The 24,876-nt window shown below is 37.5% G+C and overlaps 1 protein-coding gene across 1 annotated transcript in view; it reads right to left on the bottom strand.

Annotated features, from left to right (window-relative positions):
* Nucleotides 1-24,876, bottom strand: part of ITGB8 (integrin subunit beta 8) — a 96,811-nt gene that overhangs the window by 53,026 nt on the left and 18,909 nt on the right. The window contains exon 2 of the mRNA XM_019958522.2: nucleotides 9,262-9,347. Coding sequence (XP_019814081.2) covers nucleotides 9,262-9,347 — 86 coding nt within the window. The remainder of the gene's footprint in view (nucleotides 1-9,261; nucleotides 9,348-24,876) is intronic.

The raw sequence follows: 24,876 nt of genomic DNA, 5'->3' as shown, positions 1-24,876 counted from the left end.
GACTAGACGGACCTTTGTTGGCAGAGTAATGTCTCTGCTTTTGATAGGCATTAAATTTAGAGGAAGCAAAGAATGTCATAGAGTTATGGAGAAAGGAGATTATCAAGTTTAATATTACTTGAATGTGAGATCACTAATTATGAATACAGAGATCCCTAGCACTGATGCAGAATTAGATGGAATGGAAGTAGGCAGTATAAAAACATTCATATAAGGATTTTAATTTAATTCTGTCAATTTAGAACAAGGGTTGGAAAACTAGAGACAGTGAGACAAACACAACCATAGCTCGTAGATGTATGGCTTGAGTGTTAAAAAATACCTTTTACATTTTTAATATGCTATCTATTTCTGCTTTATTGACTATGCCAAAGCCTTTGACTGTGTGGATCACAATAAACTGTGGAAAATTATGAAAGAGATGGGAATACCAGACCACCTGACCTGCCTCTTGAGAAACCTGTATGCAGGTCAGGAAGCAACAGTTAGAACCGGACATGGAACAACAGGCTGGTTCCAAATAGGAAAAGGAGTACGTCAAGGCTGTATATTGTCACCCTGCTTATTTAACTTATATGCAGAGTACATCATGAGAAACGCTGGGCTGGAAGAAGCACAAGCTGGAATCAAGATTGCCAGGAGAAATATCAATAACCTCAGATATGCAGATGACACCACACTTATGGCAGAAAGTGAAGAGGAACTCAAAAGCCTCTTGATGAAAGTGAAAGAGGAGAGTGAAAAAGTTGGCTTAAAGCTCAACATTCAGAAAACTAACATCATGGCATCTGGTCCCATCACTTCATGGGAAATAGATGAGGAAACAGTGGAAACAGTGTCAGACTATATTTTTGGGGGCTCCAAAATCACTGCAGATGGTGACTGCAGCCATGAAATTAAAAGACGCTTACTCCTTAGAAGGAAAGTTATGACCAACCTAGATAGCATATATAGAGATATTACTTTGCCAACAAAGGTCCGTCTAGTGAAGGCTATGGTTTTTCCTGTGATCATGTATGGATGTGAGAGTTGGACTGTGAAGAAGGCTGAGCACCGAAGAATTGATGCTTTTGAACTGTGGTGTTGGAGAAAACTCTTGAGAGTCCCTTGGACTGCAAGGAGTTCCAACCAGTCCATTCTGAAGAAGATCAGCCCTGAGTGTTCTTTGGAAGGAATGATGCTAAAGCTGAAACTCCAGTACTTTGGCCACCTCATGTGAAGAGTTGACTCATTGGAAAAGACTCTGATGCTGGGAGGGATTGGGGTCAGGAGGAGAAGGGGACGACACAGGATGAGACATCTGGATGGCATCACCGACTAGATGCACATGAGTTTGGGTGAACTCCGGGAGTTGGTGATGGACAGGGAGGCCTGGCGTGCTACAATTCATGGGTTACAAAGAGTCGGACATGACTGAGTGACTGAACTGAACTGAACTGAACTGAAAACAATAAAAAAGAAGAAGGCTGCACAACAGAGACAGTATGTGGCACAAAAATGTTTAGTATGTTACTCTTCACAGTACTGATCCTGAATTAGAGTGTGGTGCACAGTTATAATAAAAATATAATTAAAAGACAAGAAAGAATATGTTCTTTTCAATCAAAATCTCCAGGTGTCATTGGTGAATGACTTCATGGGAATGAAAACAATTGCCTTGCTGATGGCCACACACCTAGATTTTAGCCTGAAATTTAAAATGTTTAAAGCCTTAATTTCTCATTACCAAATTTATCCTATTTATTGATAAAACTTAGGGGTACAAAATGTAAGACTTAGTTCTTAAACAACTTGGAGCTACTCAAAGAAAGGTGGCATATACTGCTAGATTTATGGGACTAGATGAGGGGATCTCATCTGTTTTTAGAGCCTGGGGAATACTGAGGGCATATAGGCCTTGGTACATGTATGCTCATTCATGCCTCCCGTGACAGGCCACAGACCAAAGGCCACATGTGTTTTACAAAAGTGAAAACTGCAGGACTTCAAATTAGGAAAGTAAATATGATCCAAAAGACTCTGATTTTTCTTTTCGGCCAGAATTTTGTGATTTATGTATATAGAATGAAAGAGAAGGGAGGGTGGTTAATTCACTGCAACTATACATCAAGCTATATCATTTGACCTTTAAATGTCAAATCATTTTGCTGAAATAGGCAAAAAAGTCTCAATTGTTTTGCAGTGTCTGAATCAGCATGGCTGTTTTTACTTTACTGTAAAAACTAAGTTAGAAATACGTTGCCAATTTGACAGATTTGAAAAGGGAAGAAAAGATCAGATCGTGGCATCAAAACAAAGAATGGAATGCTGCCCCTACCCACTTGTGGCCTGCTCTCCACTTTGTATAAAAGAAAAGAATTTGAAACCACACCCTTTTAACTTTTGGTGATTTGAGTCATTTCAATGTCTTCTAATTCTTATATTTTACTTTTTTATAAGAAATATTCAAGCAAAATCATCCTCCCAACTGTCTGCATCTAAAACCTACTTGAGAATGAAACACCCAGGCTGAAGTTATTACCCTAGTTGACTTTTCATCAGTCGTCACTTTCATCCATTTAATGTAGTAATCTGGAGATATAAATAGGAAAAGGTTTTTCTTGTACTCATTTCTGAGTCTTTTCTATGCTCCAAGCATGGAAATCTTCATAGAAATGAAAAGATTCTATCATTTTCCTTTTTAACAGTGAAAGCTCTTTGTATTGGGCTGGCCAAAAAGTTTGTTTGAGTTTTTCAGTAAGCTGACATGAAAAATCTGAATGAACTTTTTGGCCAACCCAATATTATCAGATCAGATCAGATCAGTCGCTCAGTCGTGTCCGACTCTTTGTGACCCCATGAATTGCAGCACGCCAGGCCTCCCTGTCCATCACCAACTCCCGGAGTTCACCCAAACTCATGTGCATCTAGTCGGTGATGCCATCCAGATGTCTCATCCTGTGTCGTCCCCTTCTCCTCCCGCCCCCAATCCCTCCCAGCATCAGGGTCTTTTCCAATGAGTCAACTCTTCGCATGAGGTGGCCAAAGTACTGGAGTTTCAGCTTTAGCATCATTCCTTCCAAAGAAATCCCAATATTATAGTTTAGTTTAATTATGTTCCAAGGCTGACCTGAAAACTTTTGGCTATGCAGGCACAACCTGTGTCTGACGTATCAGGCAGAAAAGACAGAGAAGCCTTTAAAACTTTCAGATATGTTTGTCTCTTTTTCCCGACAGAGATATGTCAAGTCTTTCACATATGTTAAAAGGGATATGAAACATTGAACTAGATAATATTAATACACTCTTGTCTGTTCTAAGTATTTTCCAGTTATATTTATGTAGCATGGAGAGAAAGAGAAGTCAAAATATATAAAATCACAGATTAACACGCTACACAAGAATGCAGACCATTTGATTATACTCTGTGTAAATTTTCTAGTGAACTTTTACTTTTGTCCAGCTTTGAGAGTTATAAAAACCAGGCTTACGTTATTTTTGCTTATCTTTTCTGATCACGCACAGAGAAAAAAGTGCATCTTCCTTTCTTGTCCCTCTACCCTTGCTGGCTAAGAAATAAAACCATCAGTTGCATATGTGCCTAATTGTGGGTGATCTTTCAAAAATAACCATAGCATTTTTCCTGTCAATGATACCCAGTCAGCATGTGGGGACTGGACAGCTCCTTCTGTTAATGATATGGCCAGTGACTTTTTAAAAATTAATTAATTTATTTAAGGATAATTGCTTTACAGACTTATGTTGTTTTCTGTCGAACCGCAACATGAATCAGTCATAGGCATACATATATCCCCTCCCTTTTGAACCTCCCTCCCATCTGCCTCCCCATCCCACCCCTCTAGGTTGATACAGAGCCCCTATTTGAGTTTCCCAAGCCATACAAAAAATTCCTGTTGGCTATCTATTTTACATATGGTAATATAAGTTTCCATGTTACTCTTTCCATACATCTCCCCCCCTCTTCCCCTCTCCCCATGACCATAAGTCTATTCTCTATGCCTGTTTCTCCATTGCTGCCATGTAAATAAATTCTTCAGTACCATGTAGCTGTCCAATTTTCCCAGCACCGTTTGTTGAAGAGGCTGTCTTTGCCCCATTGTATATTCTTGCCTCCTTTGTCAAAAATAAGGCACCCGTAAGTGCATGGGTTTATTTCTGGGCATTCTGTCTTGCTCCATTGGTCTATATTTCTGTTTTGTGCTAGTACCATACTGTATAGATGACTGTAGCTTTGTAGTGTAATCAGAAGTCAGGAAAGTTGATTCCTCCAGCTCCATTTTTATTTCTCAAGACTGCTTTGGCTGTTTGGGTTCTTTGTGTTTCCATCTGAATTGTAAAATTTTTTGTTCTAGTTCTTTGAAAAATGCCATTGGTAATTTGATAGGGATCACAAGAATCTGTAGACTGAGTTTGCTAAATAGTCATTTTTACAATATTGATTCTTCCTAGCCAGGAACATGGAATATATCTCCATCTGTTTATGTAATTTTTTGTTTCCTTCATTAGTGTCTTATAATTTTCTGTGTACAGTTCTCTTGTCTCCTTGGGTAGATTTTTTCCCTAGATATATAATTCTTTTTGTTGCAGTGGTGAATGGGATTGACTCCTTGGTTTCTCATTCTGATTTTCCTTGACAGTATATAGAAATGCAAGAAATGCAAAAATGATTTTTGTGTATTGATTTTGTATCCAGCAGCTTTGCTAAATTCATTGATTAGCTCTAGTAATTTTCTGATACTATCTTTAGGGTTTTCTATGTACAGTATCATGTCATCTGCAAATAGTGAGAGCTTTATTTCTTCTTTTCTGATCTAGATCCCTTTTATTCCTTTTTCTTCTCTGATTGCTGAAGCTAGGACTTCTAGAACAATGTTGAATAACAGTGGTGAAAGTGGACACTCTTGTCTTGTTCCTGATCTTAGGGTGAATGCTTTCAGTTTTTCACCATTGAGAATAATGTTTGCTGTAGGCTTATCATATATGGCCTTTACTATGTCGAGGTATGTTCCTTCTATGCCCATTACTTGAAGAATTTTAATGATAAATAGGTGCTGAATTTTGTCAAAGGCTTTTTCTGCATATATTGAGATGATCATATGGTTTTTATCTTTCAATTTGTTAATATGGTGTATCACACTGATTGATTTTAATATATTGAAGAATCCTTGCATTCCTGGAATAAACCCAACTTGATCATGGTGTATGAGTTTATATATAATCTCTTCAAAAATTTTCTCATACCCTTTCATTTTATCCTGTTCTTTTGGACCCCTATAATGCGAATGCTGGTGCATTTGATTTTGTCCCAGAGGTCTCTGAGACTGTCCTCAGTTCTTTTCATTCTTTTTACTTTATTCTGCTCTTCAGAAGTTATTTCCAACATTTTATCTTCCAGCTCACTAATTTGTTCTTCTGCTTCAGACAGTCTGCTATTGATTCCTTCTAGAGTATTTTTAATTTCAGTAATTGTGTTGTCTCTGTGTGTTTATTCTTTAATTCTTCTAGGTCTTTGTTAATTGAGTCTTGCATTTTCTCCATTTTGTTTTCAAGGTTTTTGATCACCTTTACTCTCATTATTCTGAATTCTTTTTCAGGTAATTTGCCTATTTCCTCTTTATTTATTTGGATTTCTGTGTTTCTAGTTTATTCCTTCATTTGTGTAATATTTCTCTGCCTTTTCATTTTTTTTTTAACTAATTGTGTTTGAGGTCTCCTTTTCCCAGGCTTCAAGACTGAATTCTTTCTTCCTTTTGGTTTCTGTCATCTTAAAGTTGGTCCAGTGGTTTGTGTAAGCTTCATATAGGGTGAGATTGTGCTGAGTTTTGTTTGTTTTTCCTCTGATGGGCAAGGCTGAGTGAGGTGGTACTCCTATCTGCTGATGATTGTGTTTGTATTTTTGTTTTGTTTGTTGTTTAGATGAGGTGTCCTGCACAAGGTGCTACTGGTGGTTGGGTGACGCCTAGTCTTATATTTAAGCGGTTTCCTTTGTGTGAGTTCTCACTATTTGATACTCCCTAGAGTTAGTTCTTTGGTAGTCTAGGGTCTTGGAGTCAGTGCTCCCACTCCAAAGGCTCAGGTCTTGATTTCTGGTCAGGAACTAAGATTCCACAAGTGGTTTGTTATGGCATTAAGTGAGATTAAAACAAATACCCAAAACCAAAAAAACAAATTTGAACCCCAGATAAATTGCAGTTACAAAATCAGGCAAATAAAAATTAAAATAATGGAATATACACATATACATATAGACCCATAAGCAAAGTAAAAACAGTTCAACAAAGTTAAGTGCAGTAGATTGACTCAGTAAAAATAGGAAATAAAAAATTATATTTACCAGTTAAGAACAAAACTAACTAAAGCACAAACTGGAAAACAAAACTAAAGCAAGGTGCCAAGTGGGAAATAAAGCAATGAAAACAAAACTAATAAATATATTGAGAGGAAGGAAAGAAAGAAAAGAAAGAAAGAATAGATATGCAAAGTTAAACAGAGGTAGATGAAGATTTATATACATCAAAGATTAACTGCAAGGGGAAAAGTACAATAGGAAAGGCAAAGAAAGGAATAAATGTAGAAAAAATATAATAGGTTTAAAGAAATTAAAAATTATAATTATAAAAAAGAGAAAAGAAAAAAAAAGGAAAAAGAAAGAAAAAAAAAAAAGGAAAACTGTACAGAACTTCAAAAGCCCAGTGTAGAGGCTGAGGTTTATGACAACAATAAAAACTGTGACTGAATAGAAACATGTGACTGAATATACACACATTAGCAAAATCAAAACAGTCCAACAAAAATAAAGTACAACAGATTGACCCAGCAAACAAAGGAAACCAAATATCTTATCTTCCAGTGTGACAGTCTTAACACAGGTTGCTTCCTCTAACGTGTTCTTAATTCAGGCGATTTTCTTAGGTCTGAATGAATTGCTTGAGTCTCACTGTAGCTCTTATAGTAACTTAAGCAATACCTGTGTGCCAAATGCTTCCCACATACAGTTTCATTTAAACTCCACCACTTGTCGTAGTTTCAGTTATTATTTCCATTTTAGAATTAGGGAATTAGAATTAGAATTTAGAATTAGAATTTTAGAATTAGGGAAAACTGAAGTTCACAGTGCATAGGTTAACATGGCCAAGGATACATAGTTGGAAACTGATGGAACTGGGATTTGAATCCCAGTTGATCTCATTTCAGAGCCTGTTTTTTCAATATAAATATTAGGCTACCTTGTACCACATAGAAGAATATTTTGGGACATGAACAGCTAAGTCATTTCTGGGTGTTTTCTGAGATCCCCTTCTGAGGATTGGACCAATAGCAAACACCTCTGGAAGCCACTCCACCTTTCCTTCTTGGCTTACCTCCTTCCACATGACCACCTATTCCTCCTGTGAATATACAAAATCCCTCCCTTGTGGTAGGACTGACATTGCTGCTCCCATAACTGTGACTCTTCCAATTTTTTGTGCCAGTAGAGGTGTGAAATGGAGAAGGGTGATCTCTGGAAGCTGACTGATTCTGTATGGCTGGCATGTTGCACTTGGCTGACAACTGGGTTTCTGAACCATGTTTTGAAAACTCCTCTAAGCTATAATCACTAAAGTTCTAAGGAACTGAAGTTAAGTTGGCACAGTCTTCACAACTGTAATAATCTTTCTTTGTGTATCCTCAGCATGTGCCTTGTGTTCAGTCATGTCAGATTCTTTGTGACCCTATGGACTGTAACGTGCCAAGCTTCTCTGTCCATGGAATTCTCCAGGCAAAAATACTGGAGTGGGTTGCCATTTCCTTCTCCAGGGCAATCATCTTCCTTAGTGCTGCAGTAAAAATCTAAAATGGAATGTTGGGTGAGGGTCAGGAAATACCAACATATCGATGAATATCAAGCATACCTGACAAGGAAAACCTGGAAGGAAACTCCAAACTTTAGGCTGTAGAGAAGAGGAAAGGGAGGCTCAGAGAAAAGAGTGAATTCTACCTGGTCATTTGGATCATAGGAGGAATGAAACTGATCCTGGAAACTCTGGAATTGTCCTGTTACATTGTGTGGCTCCATGAATTCTGGCAAAGCACTGCCTAGTTTTGAGTGGCATCTTTTTTCTGACTGATAAAGCCAATAGTACATCCAGGAAGCGTTCAGGCTGTCAGTAGGGGGACTGCTTACTTATAGATATGGTTACTATTCATGAGCCCTTCCCTTGCCTTTTCCTTGACTTGCTGCATAGAAGAAAGTATTGACCATCATCCTTTGCTACTTTTCATATTTCTGTTTCCTCCTGGGGGATGCATAAGGGCAAGCAGTAACAGGAGAGATTGTAAAGATAATGATAGGTACCATTTTTTCAACTAAATCAACAAGTTGCAAAAGCTAGAGATTTCTCTTCACGCCAAACAAAAGGCCATTAAAAGTCTATTAGTTTCAATTTTCAGGAACTACATAAATAATTGTAAGTTACCTAGGAAATCTCATTAAAAACCCCAAATTAGCAGATGGCTTCTTCACTGAAACTTAATATATAAGGTAGTTTTGATTGAAAATTACCAACAAAAGAAATAACTGAAAACAACTTTAGAGCCCAACAAGGAAAGAAAACACTATAATTGTTTTCCCAAAAAGTTTGTTATTGGGATATGTTTCTCTTTATTTGACTACAAAAATACTAATTTTGAAGAATAAACATTTTCTGATTATTTTGTATGTCACAGAATTTAAATGTACACAATATTGCATGAGTAGGGTCACATGTCAAACAAAAGCATCAAATTTTCCATAAGTAGCCAGTGAATTGATGTTCAGTGTTATGAAAGGGAGCAAATCACTTATCTCCAAGTATTTCAAATAAAAACAAATGAGATGGAATAATAAATTAGCTTGCTTTTCTTTAATAAGCAAGCACAAAACAATGATCCAACTTGGATATATAACCTAATGCCCCAAGCTGCAGCAAGAGTTTCACACAAAGCCTATGACCCATCAAAAGTTACTATCTGTGTTTGCCAATTCTTTCTATAGAACAGATGGAAAACATAAAACGGTTTGCACTTCATTTTAAAATTACCATAATTTTCCTAATAAAAAGGTTATACTTATAGTCAGCCAAACATGCTGTTTCCAAGCATAAAACCAAAGAACATTTTCCTGATATTCAACAATATCTTTCTTTTTTCCTGATGCATCTTCAAGGCAGAGAATATTAGGTCAATGAAATCATGCAGGAAAAGACAAAGGATCCAAAAGGGAAAGAAAGGAAAAAGGCACACCTCTTGAGCACACCATCCACATTCCGGACCCAGCGCAAGGCACTTGGTGCAGGACACTGCATTCGAAGATGCACATCTATTGTCTTCTGTAATGGAGGATAAAATGAGGCATTATGGTTTACTCTCACATTGGGAATTATGTGCAATTCTAGACCAAAGTGTATTTTGAAAACTGAAATAAGCTTACCCATAGTTATAAATATGTGACAACAAAAATATGTAATATCTTTGAGAAGAGTTAACCAGATCACTGCAATTCATATATGCCATATTTTCTGGATAGTTAGTTATCTAGCTTTATAAAATTAGGGAGAAGGAGGTGATAAAAATATGACTTTAGTCAGTCTTAGGGGTTTGGTCTGAAATTCTGTTGCAATGGTAGAGGATCCTCCAAATTTTTTAGTGTGCTAAAGTTTCACCATAGTTCATATTATCTGAACCAATGAGGTGGTTTTGGATTTAGAATTCTTCCTATAAAAATAATCATGTACAGACCTCAATCTCAACATGTAAATATGTATTGAGTCATAGTGAATGAAGTTTCTGTGAAACAATCTTAATGGACATACAGAGTAGTTCACTTGGTAATTCTGACTGCATTAATATTGATTATTTTGACTTGAAGGATATCAGAACCAGATAAAATGGCATGATTCATCATTTTAGAAGTAAAATGGCAAAAATGAATGAGTTGTTTTAGTTAACCTAATTTAATTTCTGTGACTGAACCACTTTAATATCATGACCAATTCACTTTTGCATAGATACCCACACTTTTCTATTGGGTGTTAATAACATAGTTGAGCTGGGATACTGTTTACCTTTATCCTTCTAGCCACCTACTACTTAGATCATTAAAAAGAGACTCATCACTATAAACTTAAATACCTAAAATATAATAAAGAGTGAGTCATAAGTTATTTTATCATAAGGTTTTATTGGAACAATTACATGCTTCCTATATTTCATCCTTTACTATGAAATGTAGTAAAATGTAGGGAAATCACAGCACTCTACCCATTACTTCAGACACACAGTACATATCATAGATATCTTGGTTCTAAGCAATCCAGGTGGAGTAAAAACCATATAAGCAAATAATAAAATACAGAGTGATAGGTGTAACAAAATATCACCAATGCACTATGGGAATATAGTGAGGAACTTCTCTCTCTGCTTAGAGGGGAGAGCAGGGGTCGGAGAAGAGGGCAAGTTACATAGCATGTCTCTTTGCCATCTCAATTTGTTTCTTCTCATTTGTGTTTATCTCTGTTTTAGACATGTAATAGGCATGAAAAAAAGACTGTGTGTGCCCAATCACACACGTAAGTGGATAGAACCTACAAAATCTCTATCTGTCCCCGTCTAATTGGTTTCTTCTTTTCTTCTCTCGCAATTTGCCCCAACATTCTAGAATCTTCTGACTTGGAGGTGGTGTGGGATGGGCATTGGCAGTGAAGAGAGAGAGAGGAATACAGGAGAGTAAACACAGCAGAGAGGTGCTAACCTGGAGTGGTAGTGAGCATTCTTTCCTGTATTTTCCCAGACATCCATGAGTTAAGCTAAAAACATTTTCTCCTAGTGTCTCATTGTTCTATTACCCCTCTCTATGTCCCCTTCATCCTTTTGCCTTGACTTTATATCAGCTGTTAAAATACACTATCCAAAACATCTTCCCTGATTTAGATGCACTGGCCTAGAATTTTCTTTACTAGTCTAGAATTCCAGAGACTAAAAAAAATAACTAATATTTGGGCTCTCTTTACTATGAGTGTGGTTTCCAACTATGAAGACTCCATAACCTAAAAACTTTTCATTTGGCTTATCCTCCAAAACTGTAAAGCCTGCTTATTTCCAAAGTATTTAGGAGAGGAGTGACCTTTTTAGTTTTGTCCCCAGAATGGAAGTCAGTTTAGGTTTATAAATCAAGCACATTTGCAGACCTAACTTGACCTTTACCAACTCTTAGGTTTGACCCTTGGAAGAAAAGCTATGACCAACCTAGACAGCATATTAAGAAGCAGAGACATTCCTTTACCAACAAAGGTCTATCTAGTCAAAGCTATGGTTTTTCCAGTAGTCATGTATGGATGAGAGAGTGAGACTATAAAGAAAGCTGAGAACTGAAGAATTGATGCTTTTGAACTGTGGTGTTGGAGAAGACTCCTGAGAGTCTCTTGGACAGCAAGGAGATCCAACCAGTCAATCCTAAAGGAAATCAGTCCTGAATATTCATTGGAAGGACTGATGCTAAAAGCTGAAACTCCAATACTTTGGCCACCTGATGTGAAGAACCGACTCATTGGAAAAGACCCTGATGGTGGGAAAGATTGAAGGCAGGAGGAGAAGGGGACGACAGAGGATGAGATGGTTGGATGGCATCACCAACGCAATGGACATGAGTTTGAGTGATCTCCAGGAGTTGGTGATGGACAGGGAGGCCTGGTGTGCTGCAGTCCATGGGGTCGCAAAGAGTAGGGCACAACTGAGCGACTGAACTGAACTGAAGCTTGACACAACTGGAAGATGGAATTAAGCCTATTTCAGATCAGATTTGACCATGCATTTCATTTAATCGGTGAGACTTTTGCTCTGGCAGTGAAGACCGCAGTCTCCTAGAAGGGAAACTGCAGATTCTTTGATTCTGGTCTTTGTTTCTAATAGTTGTCTGACTCTGTCTTAAGTTAACACAGTTCAAGTTCAAGTCAGGCTGTTACTTCTATAGCACATGTAGTAAATAATGAATTTATAAGCAAACATCTGTTGTCTCTGAATTTTGCTTTCTGTTTTGTTTCAAAAGTTCTAATGCCAACTTCTGTTTTCAAACTTTGTCACCTAAGGATGATGACCAAGAGAGACAGAAACTTTGGTTCTATTAATATTTCCTAGGTTCCAAGGCTAACATCAGAGTCTACCTAATTACAGGAAAAATGATCCTATATATGGATATAAAGGAGGTGGGCCTTCTGGTTCTCCAGAACTGGATTAAGGCCATAAATTGAACTCCACGGGAATAGTGTCAAATATTACTGCTGCTGCTGCTGCTGCTGCTAAGTCGCTTCAGTCGTGTCCGACTCTGTGCGACCCCATAGACGTCAGCCCACCAGGCTCCCCTGTCCCTGGGATTCTCCAGGCAAGAACACTGGAGTGGGTTGCCATTTCCTTCTCCAATGCAAGAAAGTGGAAAGTGAAAGTGAAGCCGCTCAGTCATGTCCGACTGTTAGCGACCCCATGGACTGCAGCCCACCAGGCTCCTAGAGAGTATCATAGTTAGACTTTAGAGAAGACGAGTCAATACACTTTGGTAAGCATAATTTTACGGATTTCCTTTTTAATTTTAAAGTATGCAAGTAAGTTAATACCTAACATAATATTATCATATTAGTCAGCAGTTGTTTATACTGAATGGTCTTGCTACTATGTGGGCTATTAGACACCAAGTGTTAGGAGTTTGTGTGTGTGTGTGATCAGTCTCCACATCTTCTCAGTTTATTCCCATCCCTGAGTCAGCATCACAGGAAGGCTGCTTTCCAGCAAAAGTCTCCTAGCAGCCTTCAGAGCTGACACCTCATTAGAGGGTGTGCTTGAGCGGTTCTTCCCCCTCCTCTATGGTAGTGGTGGCTACTTATCCAGGTATTTGTCCAGTTATGTGGTTTTAATCACCTTGTTGTTTATGTTCCAATACTCTGTTCCAATTAAGGATTTTTAATGGACTCTAATTAAATTCTTAAGCCAGTGGAAACAGAATAATAATATCATAAACCACATATCCTCAGAACTCTCTTTTGTGTCCATTTGTTTTAGGCCTAAGTGCCTTACAAACCCTATTTTATTAGAAAGTGTGCTGCCATGACAGAAATGAATAAAGGATTTAACATCATACTGTCAGTAACTGCATACATTCTGAATAAGTCAAATTCCTTGATCTATGAGCATGAGTCGGAGAAGGCAATGGCACCCCACTCCAGTACTCTTGCCTGGAAAATCCCATGGACAGAGGAGCCTGGTAGGCTGCAGTCCATGGGGTCTCGAAGAGTCGGACACGACTGAGCGACTTCCCTTTCACTTTTCACTTTCATGCATTGGAGAAGGAAATGGCAACCCACTCCAGTGTTCTTGCCTGGAGAATCCCAGGGATAGGGGAGCCTGGTGGGCTGCTGTTTATCGGGTCGCACAGAGTGGGACAACTGAAGCAACTTAGCAGCAGCAGCAGCAGCAGCATGAGCATGAGTGGAAAGTCTTACTTTTTCTCATCATGTTACGCCTGGAGGTGACAGATGTGATGAGGTAGCATGGTTAATTGGTTACTGTGAACAAAGTACCAGATTTCCATAGCACTACCATTTAGCAGCTATGTGCCCTTAAGCTAGTTACCTAAATTCTCTGAGGCTCCATTTCTTCCACTGTAACATGGGGCTAACTTTACCTGTATCAAAATACTTATATGAGATGCATCACAAGTACAAGCATGCCAGGAATAGTGCTTGGCAAATATTAGGCACTCAATAAAGGGATTATTGTAATGTTATTATAATAAGTTATATGTGTATATATATATATATATATATACAGATGTATATATTTATACATATATATTTATATGTTTGCGTACACACATCTGTGTAGGGTTTCCCTGGTAGCTTAGGCGGTAAAGAATCTGCCTGCAATGCAGGAGAGCCAGGTTCGATCTCTGGGTCAGGAAGATCCCCAGAGAAGTAAATGGCAATCCAGTCCAGTATTCTTGCCTGGAAAATTCCATGGACAGAGGAGCCTGGTGGGCTATAATACATGGGGTCACAGAGTCAGACACGACTGAGTGACTAATGGATACACATACATCTGTGTATATATGTTTAGTTCTGCTTTCAAAAAAAAAAAAAAATGAAGGCATTGTGTGTCTTTAAGTTTGTTTAAAATGTAACTGGTTTTCTTTAAAATGAAAGTCCTGGACTTCCCTGGTGGTCCAGTGGTTAAGAATCCACCTGCCAGTGCAGAGGATATGGGTTCAATCCCTGGCCCAGGAAGATTCCACATGCCACAGGGCAACTAAGCCCATGTGCCTCAACTACTGAAGCCCATGCACTCTGGAGCCCACGCTCCCCAATAAGCCACCTCGGTGAGAAGCCCATGCACTGCAACTAGAGAGTAACCCCTGCTTGCCACAACTACAGAAAAACTGAGCAATTTAGTCAAATATATGCATATCAGTCCAATCTATTACAATACAATTTGGCATGACTCTAATTGGATTTCTGAAAATCTCTTAGAACACCTTCATTTTGTTCAAATTTTAAAAAGTGAACATTGACTTAATCTGAATAATTTTTGAATCATTTCCCAGAATTAAGTGTTTAGGATACATGTGAAGAAAGCCTCCGTAACTGTCATGAACTGTAATAAATAGTAATCATCAATAGGATAAAGTACACAAAATCAAGAAATTACATGCTCATGACACTCATTTATGTATTTTGTTTTAAATGATATGTTTATTAATATTATTTTGAGAATGTTTAATTTATAGAAGTTAAAAAGAGGAAGAATCTGGACCAGGAAAAAATAACCTAAAGACAGTAGAAATTTCAGTGTTTAACTTGGGATCTTTCCATAAATCAAATGATCAGATCAAGTGGAAGTTTAGGAAACATTTTTGTGCTCTAAAGTCTAGACCACAGAATTTCAACAAAATTCAAAGGATGTCCATAGTTATCTGAAATAAGGAACAATGAAAACTAATAAAGATTATTGTACTTGTTATCTAGAATTAATCATTTTAGATTCTCCTGTTACTTTTAGATAGAATAATTTGTGAAAAATGCATAAGTGTGTTTTTTCTTGATTGCATTTACTATACAAATTAAATTAAACTTGGGTAATTATATAAAACTGCTTCCTTTAAAAAAAACAAATCATATTATAATGGATATGTATTCTACTTGATAACAGTCAAAACTAGGCAAACTGAGCACACACAATAAAGTTTGTAATATAACTTCAGAGTTTCTTTGTTCTCGATGTATATCATAGTCATGTAAATGTTAGATATTTTTGAAATATATTACCTGATTACCGAAAGCTCTCACGTACATGAAATTTAATGTACTATCATTTGATATAAAAATGAAAACAAAGAAATAGATTTGTGCTCTAGTCATTTGCAATTATCTGGTTATTCCAAGTTTTGATTGAGAACTGTTTACTAAAGGCCCCTCAAAAAATATAGAGAGGGAGGAGGTGATTTATGACTCTTCCTTAGAAAATCAGGCACAGCAAACAAACCACCAAAGTCACAGTTAATTTTTTTTTTCACTGTTAAATTTTAATAAGGATTAAGTAAAGAGGCAACAGAGAAAAGATGGAAATGTGGGAAGCTCTTTGGAAAAGATGGATCTGGGTAGGGAAGCTGGGTAAAGCTTAGAAATATATTACAAGGAAGTTAGTGCCTGAGGCAGTATCTCAAAAGAGGGAGAGCAAGGAAGTAATACAGCCATTGGTATTTCTCTTTTTCCTCATTTGTTCCTTGGGAGTTCACATATATAATACAAAATTGAATTGCTCATTTGCTTAGCAAATATGTTGGTGCAAAGTCTGATCTCAGCCTAATCCCACCCAGAAGTCATAGCAAATTGATACCACAGTGTTTTTCCACCTTGAGGCAAAGGTGGTCTGACTTTTATACCCTCATACCAGTCATTCATTGGTTTCAGGCAGCCTGGAGGGCATAGGAAGGAGACAGGGTGGATTAAAGTCCCATTTATCTTTGAGCCATGTGGGTCACTTCGGTGGAAGCCAATTCTGAGAAGGTGGCATTTGGAGCCATTAACAGCCAAAACTCAAAGTAGCTAGGGATGGTGTGCTAGCCTATAAAAGGACTCTGGGTGGGGTGCCATCAATATCTCCTATAATGATGTACCCTAAATAGCGATAAATAATCAGAATAGCAGGCAGAGGACAGCTCTTTGCCTGCCTGGTTCTTTACTAACAGTATCCTAGTTTTGCTGAATATGGCATTGAGAAGATCTGGATCACCACCTTTTCCAGCCTCTCTTATGTGGTCATATGATTAGTTCTGATGACTAGGATGATGAGGCAGAAGTTGCTGAATGGGGGTTCTGTCAGAGTTCCTCAAAAAAGAGGGCTGATTCAGCTGGAAGGCCCCTTTTGCCTTATGCCTGTCTTCCTTCTTCCTGCCTAGAACATAGATGTGATGTCCCGAGCAGCAGCAGCAATCTTCAGATTTGAGGTAACCTTTCTCATGACAGCCACAGTCTGTCTGTCTCATGACAGACAGACAGATAGTAAAGTTTGCAAAAGTAAAGGATCCCAAGCTGCTCATCTCTGTGGAGTTGCTTCCCTCTTTCCGGGTTGTCTCTCAGGACTGTTTCTGACATTAACAGGAAAATTCACACCAATCTTACTTAAGTCACTGTTTGTAAAGGCCACTAGCAGATAAACACAGTGCCTAAGATAATTTTTCATCTGTTTCAAAGGATAAATTAATAAGATATTCATAGCAGCATCATTTACAGTCGCCTAGATATGGAAGCAATGTAAGTGTCCATCAGTGGATGAATGGATTTAGAAACTGTGTTAGTTGTTTAGTCATGTCCAACTTTTGCAGTCCCATGGACTGTATAGCCTGCCAGCCTCTTCTGTCCATGAGATTTTCCAGACAAGAATACTGGAGTGGTTGTCATTTCCTTCTCCAGGGGATTTTTCTGACCCCAGGATCGAACCTGAGTCTCCTGCACTGCAGGCAGATTCTTTACCAACTGAGCTACCAGGGAAATCTATATAGATGTATAAATATTCAATTTATATATTTATATATGTTATATATATTTATATATGTTATGTACATATATGGTTATATATGTAACACATCTTCTATATCTTCTGTTATATACAATGGAATATTACTCAGCCATAAAGAAGAGTAAAATTTTGCTATTTGCAACAACATGGATGAATTGAAGAGTATTATGCTAAGTGAAATAAGTCAGAGAAACATAAATACTGTATGATATAATTTATATGTGGTATATATAAAATAAAACAAACCAGTGAATATAACGAAAAGGAAAGAGACTCAGAGATATAGAGAAAAAAACTAGTAGTTACCAGTGGGGAGAAAGAAGCGGGGAAGGAGCAAGATATAGTTAGGGGAATAAGAGGTACAAATTATTATATTAAAAAAAAAAACTACAAGGATATATTGTATCACACAGGGAATATAGCCAATATTTTACAGTACCTATAAATGGAATGTAACATTTAAAATTGTAAATCATTATGTTGTATATCAGAAAATTACAATATTATACATCAACTATATATCAATGAAAAAAATAAGAGAAAGATGAGCAGAATTAATGTAAATACTCTTTTAGAAATGTTAAGCATAGCATTAAAAAAACAGATCATCTATCATAAAGAGACTGAATTTTAATGTTTTGCTTTACCTTGGAAAAGTAAACCTACTAGACTGTCAGTTCCTAGAAAACAGGTGATTATATTTGTTTTCTTTCTTTCCTCAGTGTGTGAGCCTAGCACCTGGTACACACTTAATAAATGTGTGATGAGGCATTGCAGGCAGATTCTTTACCAGCTGAGCTACCAGGGACGCCCGAATAATTGATATTCTAAATTGAGTTTATCTATTTAATTTCTGAAGTCTTTCTAGCTCTGATTATTTGCATTTTAAAATAATCTTTCTTTCGCAAACATATTTTTGCAATATAACTATGTTTACTTAATATTTCACATCTGAATGAACTTATGTTGATGTTTCCAAATGTGAAAAAAAAACAAATATACCTATAGTGACAAATTTCTTTTCCTTACATTGGTCTTCTGATAATATTTCTGCTGATTTTTTTAAAAGCAAGGTTACTTTCTTTCTAAAGAACTTTGAAAATGTGATGAAATGAGTTCTGTTGTTGTTATTTAGTCACTAAGTCCTGTTTGACTCTTTGTGACTCCATACACTGCGGCCCACAAGGCTCTTCAGTCCATGATTTCCCGGGCTAGAATACTGGAGTGGATTGCCATTTCCTCCTCCGGGGATCTTCCCAATGGAATGATACTGAATTGAAATAGCACTTTTGAATGCTACCATTATCAGATGCAAAACTATCAAATTCACTTGCCTTCTTTCTCTTTTTAAAAAAATTATTTATTTATTTTTGGCTGTGCTGGTTCTTCATTGCTGTCTGGGCTTTCGCTAGTTGCAGAGAACAGGGGCTGCTCTCTAGGTGCTGTGAGCAGGCTTCTCATTGTGGCAGCTTCTCTTATTGCAGAGAAGCTCTAGGGTGCATGGGCTTCAGTTTGCAGCACATGGGCTCAGTAGGTGGGGCTCCTGGTCTCTAGAAAGTGAAAGTGAAAGCAAAAGTCACTCAGTCTGCTGCTTTGTGATCCCATGGACTATACTGTCCATGGCATTCTCTAGGCCAGAATACTGGAGTGGGTAGCCTTTCCCTTCTCTGAGGATCTTCCCAACCCAGGGACTGAATCCAGGTCTCCTGCATTGCAGGTGGATTCTTTACCTGCTGAGCCATATGGGAAGCCCAAGAATACTGGATTGGGTAGCCTATCCCTTCTCCAGTGGATCTTCCCAACCCAGGAATCAAACCGGGATCTCCTGCATTGCAGGTGGATTCTTTACCAACTGAACTATCAGGGTCTCTAGAGCGCAGGATAAGTAGTTGCTCCAAGGGATGTGGGATCTTCCTGCATCAGGGATCGAACCCGTGTACCCTGCACTGGCAGGTGGATTTTGTTTTTACCACCGAACACCAGGGAGGCCTTTATTTTATTTTTCTTATTGTTCAGATCTAAATCAAATTCCATTTTCAGCAAATGTTTTTTGCCCCTGTGAGATTGAGTAACTTCTTACTGAGCAGAACTTCCTTATAATGCAAATGTTAGGAAATAGCACTAGTATGTTTTCTTCTCATTAACTAGGTTTATTAGGCTTTTATTATATATAATCCTTGTTTCAGGGACAAATTTCAACCCTCCTTGTTACACAGCAAAAAATATCATGTGAATACAACACAGTTTTTATGCTAGCACAAAAATTTTTGGAGCATAAATGGAGAAAATAAAGCCACTTTAAACACTGGGCAGGTTAAGAAATGTTAGGGCAATACTTCACATTCCATTAGTCTGCCCTGCCCTGTTTGGGGCAATCCCAACATGAGTCAGTATTTAAAGTGTGCTGGAATGACAGAAATCAAAACCCTAATTCATGATGGAATTTACAAGAACCATTGTGAAGCCATTGATGGCACTCATTTGTGTTGAAATGGGCACAGCAAGAAGGCTAATCTGGAGGGGTCATATCAAAACTTTTATTGTGGCTCATTTATATACATTTTAACCACCTTTGCTTTGAAAAGTTCTGATTGCAGACCACCTTGGGTGATGTATAACTTACACTGTACACCAGAGTACCTTTTAACTTGAAAGGGGGAACTATTAATTACACTGGTGAAACAGGTGTAAACTGAAACTCCTTAGGCAAGCTGAGGCCTCAGGTCATCTTAAATGCACAGTTGTTTTGTGCATAGAACAAGAAATAATAACAAAACACAAGGCGATTCATTCTCAGGTGACAGAAAATGTAAAAGGAGAATTAAAACACCATGAATTATTATTAAAGGAATCTCTTCACATTGAGGAAGATCCATCAGGTTTGAAGGATAGGTAACATACAGAAATCTGGCTGAAAATTTGTTTGTTTTTTTAGATATCTTCTTTGAAATGGCAAGAAGATGAAAGACTATAAAGAATATTTGTCATTTGCATTTGAAAATGACTTTGCAGTTCATATTATTTCCTAAACAGTGAATATTCTTTTGGTGGGCTACACAGGTATCCAACATAAAACAAGATAGTTCCTGAAGAGGCTCAAATCCAGTTTTGCATTTGCTTCTTTGCCTGTGTATATCAGTTTGTCTTCTGACATTCACTCACCTGGTGAGAATTTGTGACAACGCGAGGGAAACTCAGAAAGAAAGGTGAGGGACAAAAACACAGTCTATCTCAGTATGGCTTTCCTATTTCACACTTGGAACTTGAAAAAAGATGAAAATCTCAAGATTCAAGGAGGGCTCCAGAGGCCCCTCTGAAACAAATTCTGGTTAAAGCTGCATTTGTCTAACTTGGAAAAGCAATATTAGTCATGTGCTTTGTGTCTTGTTTTAACTGGAACTTTTCCATACATTCCAACTGTCCTATTTATGAGGCACACTCCCTTTTTATAAAAGCCAAAATATTCACCGGTTTCCCACTCTGTTCCTCTAAATAATGTTTTTTAATCTAGCACACTAGAGTTCTAGGGGTTTTTCCTCTCCAACTCTTGGCATGCATGAATTTCCTTTCTTCTACCTAAAAAAAAAAATCAAGTACTATTCATTTCTTAGTTAAGGAGGTAAAGAAAAATGCCAAAGGATAATAGGAATACATTTTTTTCATTATATCTTTTAATCTTGAAGTCATGTTGCAGGTGTGCATTTGATTAGAGCAGCAGAGAAACACTGTATTGTAAAGAATTTTGTTTTAAATAAAAAAAATAAATTAAAACTCAAAGAGTGAGCTTTAGCTCATTCAGCATTTGGTTTTCCTGTAATTACATTTCAGAGACCAAAAAGGTATCTATAATTGACTCTGCCACTTGAAAATCCGCTCTTGTATATACAATAGGATAAAATAAGGGGGAAAACTCCAAATATTTATTAAGTGATTATTCTCTCTTGGGCCCTGTACCAAACACTTCATATGTATTATCTCACTAAAAATTTATAAAAGTCTTATGGAGAAAGCACTGTTATACCCATTTTAAAGAATAGGAACTAAGGTAAAGTCTCATTTCAAAGTCACATAACTAGAAAGCCCAGAGAACAAGTGTGAATCCAATTCTGACTACAGAGTCTTTTCTCTTAAATGTTGTCCTATATTGAATATAAGAAAACATAAAGACAATTATACCAAAGTATGATTTTAAAACCCTTGTTAATTAGTACTATTATTAATTCTTAAGTGATGACTCAATAATAATTCCCATGTAGCTGAAGACAGTTCTTTCATATTAGTAGCATGTCATTACTTTTCCTATCATCAGTCCAACTCTGGAGATGAGGATGTTAGATTCTCCCCAGTAGAATTATTTTCTGTCCTCAGTGCCAAAGACTTCCCTGAGTACTTCGGTGCCCTTTTCAAAATTCATTTTATTTCTATGCACAAGGAAACTTTGAGTTTTAACACCAGAGCCTCAGCTTGAATGTCTTTCCATGTGCCTGAATCAGATTGGTTGGCACTTTTTCAGCAAAGGGGAGAGCTTCTCCTTTTACAACTGTGTTTCCCCAATCTCTTGCCAGGGGACAGTTCTGGGCTGCATTCTAATTAGGCAGAAGCACTTGAAATGGTGTTTGCAGTTGCAGTTTCCATTTGTGAATTTCCATTTCTACCCTGGAAGCCAAATCTGGAACAGGGAAGCAGGCAACTTGTTCTTGCCCTAATTGGCTATTCTCAGACCTTAGCTTCATAATTTAACTTTGCTGAGGTTTTGCTTCCTTGCTGATGAAGTAGGGAAACTGCTCCTCCTTTTAAATGCTGTATTCATCCACTATATTGTGAAAACACTTTAAAAAGTGGAGTATGAATTTAAATGATATGATTAGCAGAAAACTCTCGCTTTATAGCATGTACATTCCTGTTAGTTTGTGGGGACATTTTAAGATCAATTTATAATATGAAAGGTGTATTTTTAAAGGTCATCTAAAACCCTATATGTTAGATACATTAGTTACTCATCAGTTGGCTGTAACACAGAATCACTTATTCTTTTATATTTTAACTTTGTCAGCAAAGAAGCACAAACAAATTTTGGCTGGGATGAAACCCTTCTGTATGTTGTTTCCAGTGTTAGTTCGGCAGGTCTATACATAACTCAAAAACTGTTCAGTTGGCACTTTAAATGATATAAATTTTATCAGTAAGGTTGACTTATTGATGTAAATTTTGTCAAGTTTAAGATTAATATTGTAAATTAAATTTGATGGAGTATTATTTATTAGATAAAGGACAATCATAGCACAATGGGGAAATAGATTCCTTTCTTGAGAATACATATAAAAATATTAAATTACTTTATGTGACTTTTAAAAAGTATGTCAGTGGCACATTATGTAAATCTTTTGGCTTACAGATCAATTTAATCAACGAATTAACTAAAGTCATTTATCCCTATACTGTATTTACCTGGCTTATATAACTTCTGTTCAGATCAAGGGGTGAATTATTGTAATGCTCCTTCAAATGGATTGAGCTCAGCTGTGAGATGATAAAATAGTTTTAAAATTCAAAAATTATTTTTTATATTTTAATTAGAATTTCTTGCAAGCCTTCAGCAGCATGAAAAACTGAAAGGAGTGGGTACTAACACCAAGTGTAAGATTAAGTATCTTAGTAATTAGTACTAATATTATTGCTTAGTATTAGTAATTAGTATTAGTTTCTACTATAGTTTGACATACACATTAATAATAATATATTCTGTTCTCTACAGTAAAATCTCTTTTACGTTTTAGCTAAAGATGATTCTAAATACTTCAGTGTCTCTTATAATATTCATTTTACTTTTCGACTGAGGCAAAGAAAATTCTGATTTATGATTTAAAATTTTCACCTAGCTCTATCTTGTAGGAATGAAATTTAATATTTTATAGTCTTTAAATTACTGAAATGATTTCAGTTAATTGCCCAATTTACTTCCATGGGCTGGACTTTGACTAGGTACTTCTTTATACATGTGTATCAATGATCAGTGCTTCACCTCATAATCTTCAAGGTGTACTTTCCAAGGACAAGGATATTTTCTTAAAAAACCACCAAGAGTTGGGGAATTCAGGACATTTTATATTAATAGTCTAACATGAACTGTAGTATGTATTGTGCTTTGAAATTCTCACTCCATAGTCTCCATATTTCCCCAAATGGCGCAGCTATTGCTTTCGCTTTGTCAATACTCAGCTTTGTTAGAATTTATCATTCTTCAGGGGGCTTTCCTGGTGGCTCAGATGATAAAGAATATGCCTGCAAAGCAGGAGACCTAGGTTTGAGTCAGGAAGATCCCCTGGAGAAGGAAATGGCAACTCACTCCAGTATTGTTGCCTAGAGAATTCCATGATTCTTTGGGTAAATCTTCAACCAACACCTTAATCTTGCTCTTACTATTTGTAGGGTTCTCCCCCCAATTCCTCACCTCCCTGCCTCCCAAGATGTATCAACTTCTATTCTTTCCAAGCTCACAGCTCTTATTTAATATGCCCCTCCCAATCTTTGTTATCATCACCAGGCACTTTTCTAAAGTTTACAATGTGTTCATGATCTTGCTCATGATTTTCAGCTTACCCAAATCCATAAAATCACCCATATCACTCTCACTGCCTCCACCTTAGACAGAATTGTTGGGAATCCCTGAGGTCCAGGACTGCAGCAGGGAATTCTCACAAGCTATTGAGGCCAATGGATCATGAAACCATGAGTGAGTTATTAGACCCAAAGACCAAAAGAAGTAAGATAAAGGACAAATTCAGGAGGAGCCAGAGGATGAGACAGAAGGCAGGCTCCTGAACCAAGAATTCTAAACATAAAGTTGAAAATACACAGAAGTAGTGTTTATGTGGAAAAAGCAATGGCAACCCACTCCAGTACTCTTGCCTGGCAAATCCCATGGACGGAGGAGCCTGATAGGCTGCAGTCCATGGGGTCGTTAGGAGTTGCACACAACTGAAGTGACTTAGCAGCAGCAGCAGCAGCAGTAGCAGTGTATATGCATCCCCTAAGCAACAACTTATACCAGCATCTGAAGCTGTTTTTGTGGGGCACTGTTCCTTCCAAATTTCTTTCTCACCTACTTATATGCAGAGTACATCATGAGAAATGCTGGACTGGAAGAAGCACAAGCTGGAATCAAGATTGCTGGGGAGAATATCAATAACCTCAGATATGCAGATGACACCACCCTTATGGCAGAAAGTGAAGAGGAACTCAAAAGCCTCTTGATGAAGGTGAAAGAGGAGAGTGAAAAAGTTGGCCTAAAACTCAACATTCAGAAAATGAAGATCATGGCATCTGGTCCCATCACTTCATGGGAAATAGATGGGGAAGCAGTGGAAACAATGTCAGACTTTATTTTTTTGGGCTCCAAAATCACTGCAGATGGTGACTGCAGCCATGAAATTAAAAGACACTTACTCCTTGGAAGGAAAGTTATAACCAACCTAGATAGCATATTGAAAAGCAGAGACATTACTTTGCCAACAAAGGTCCGTCTAGTCAAGGCTATGGCTTTTCCAGTGGTCATGTGAGAGTTGGACTGTGAAGAAAGCTGAGCACTGGAGAATTGATGCTTTTGAACTGTGATGTTGGAGAAGACTCTTGAGAGTCCCTTGGACTGCAAGGAGATCCAACCAGTCCATTCTGAAGGAGATCAGTCCTGGGATTTCTTTGGAAGGAGTGATGCTAAAGCTGGAACTCCAGTACTTCAGCCACCTCATGTGAAGAGTTGACTCATTGGAAAAGACTCTGATGCTGGGAGGGATTGGGGGC

The sequence above is a fragment of the Bos indicus genome, chromosome 4 (genome assembly GCF_029378745.1).
Source record: "Bos indicus isolate NIAB-ARS_2022 breed Sahiwal x Tharparkar chromosome 4, NIAB-ARS_B.indTharparkar_mat_pri_1.0, whole genome shotgun sequence".
Classification (NCBI taxonomy): Eukaryota; Metazoa; Chordata; class Mammalia; order Artiodactyla; family Bovidae; genus Bos; species Bos indicus.
The sequence above is the reverse complement of the archived record's forward strand: the minus strand, read 5'-3'. Positions and strand labels throughout refer to the sequence as shown.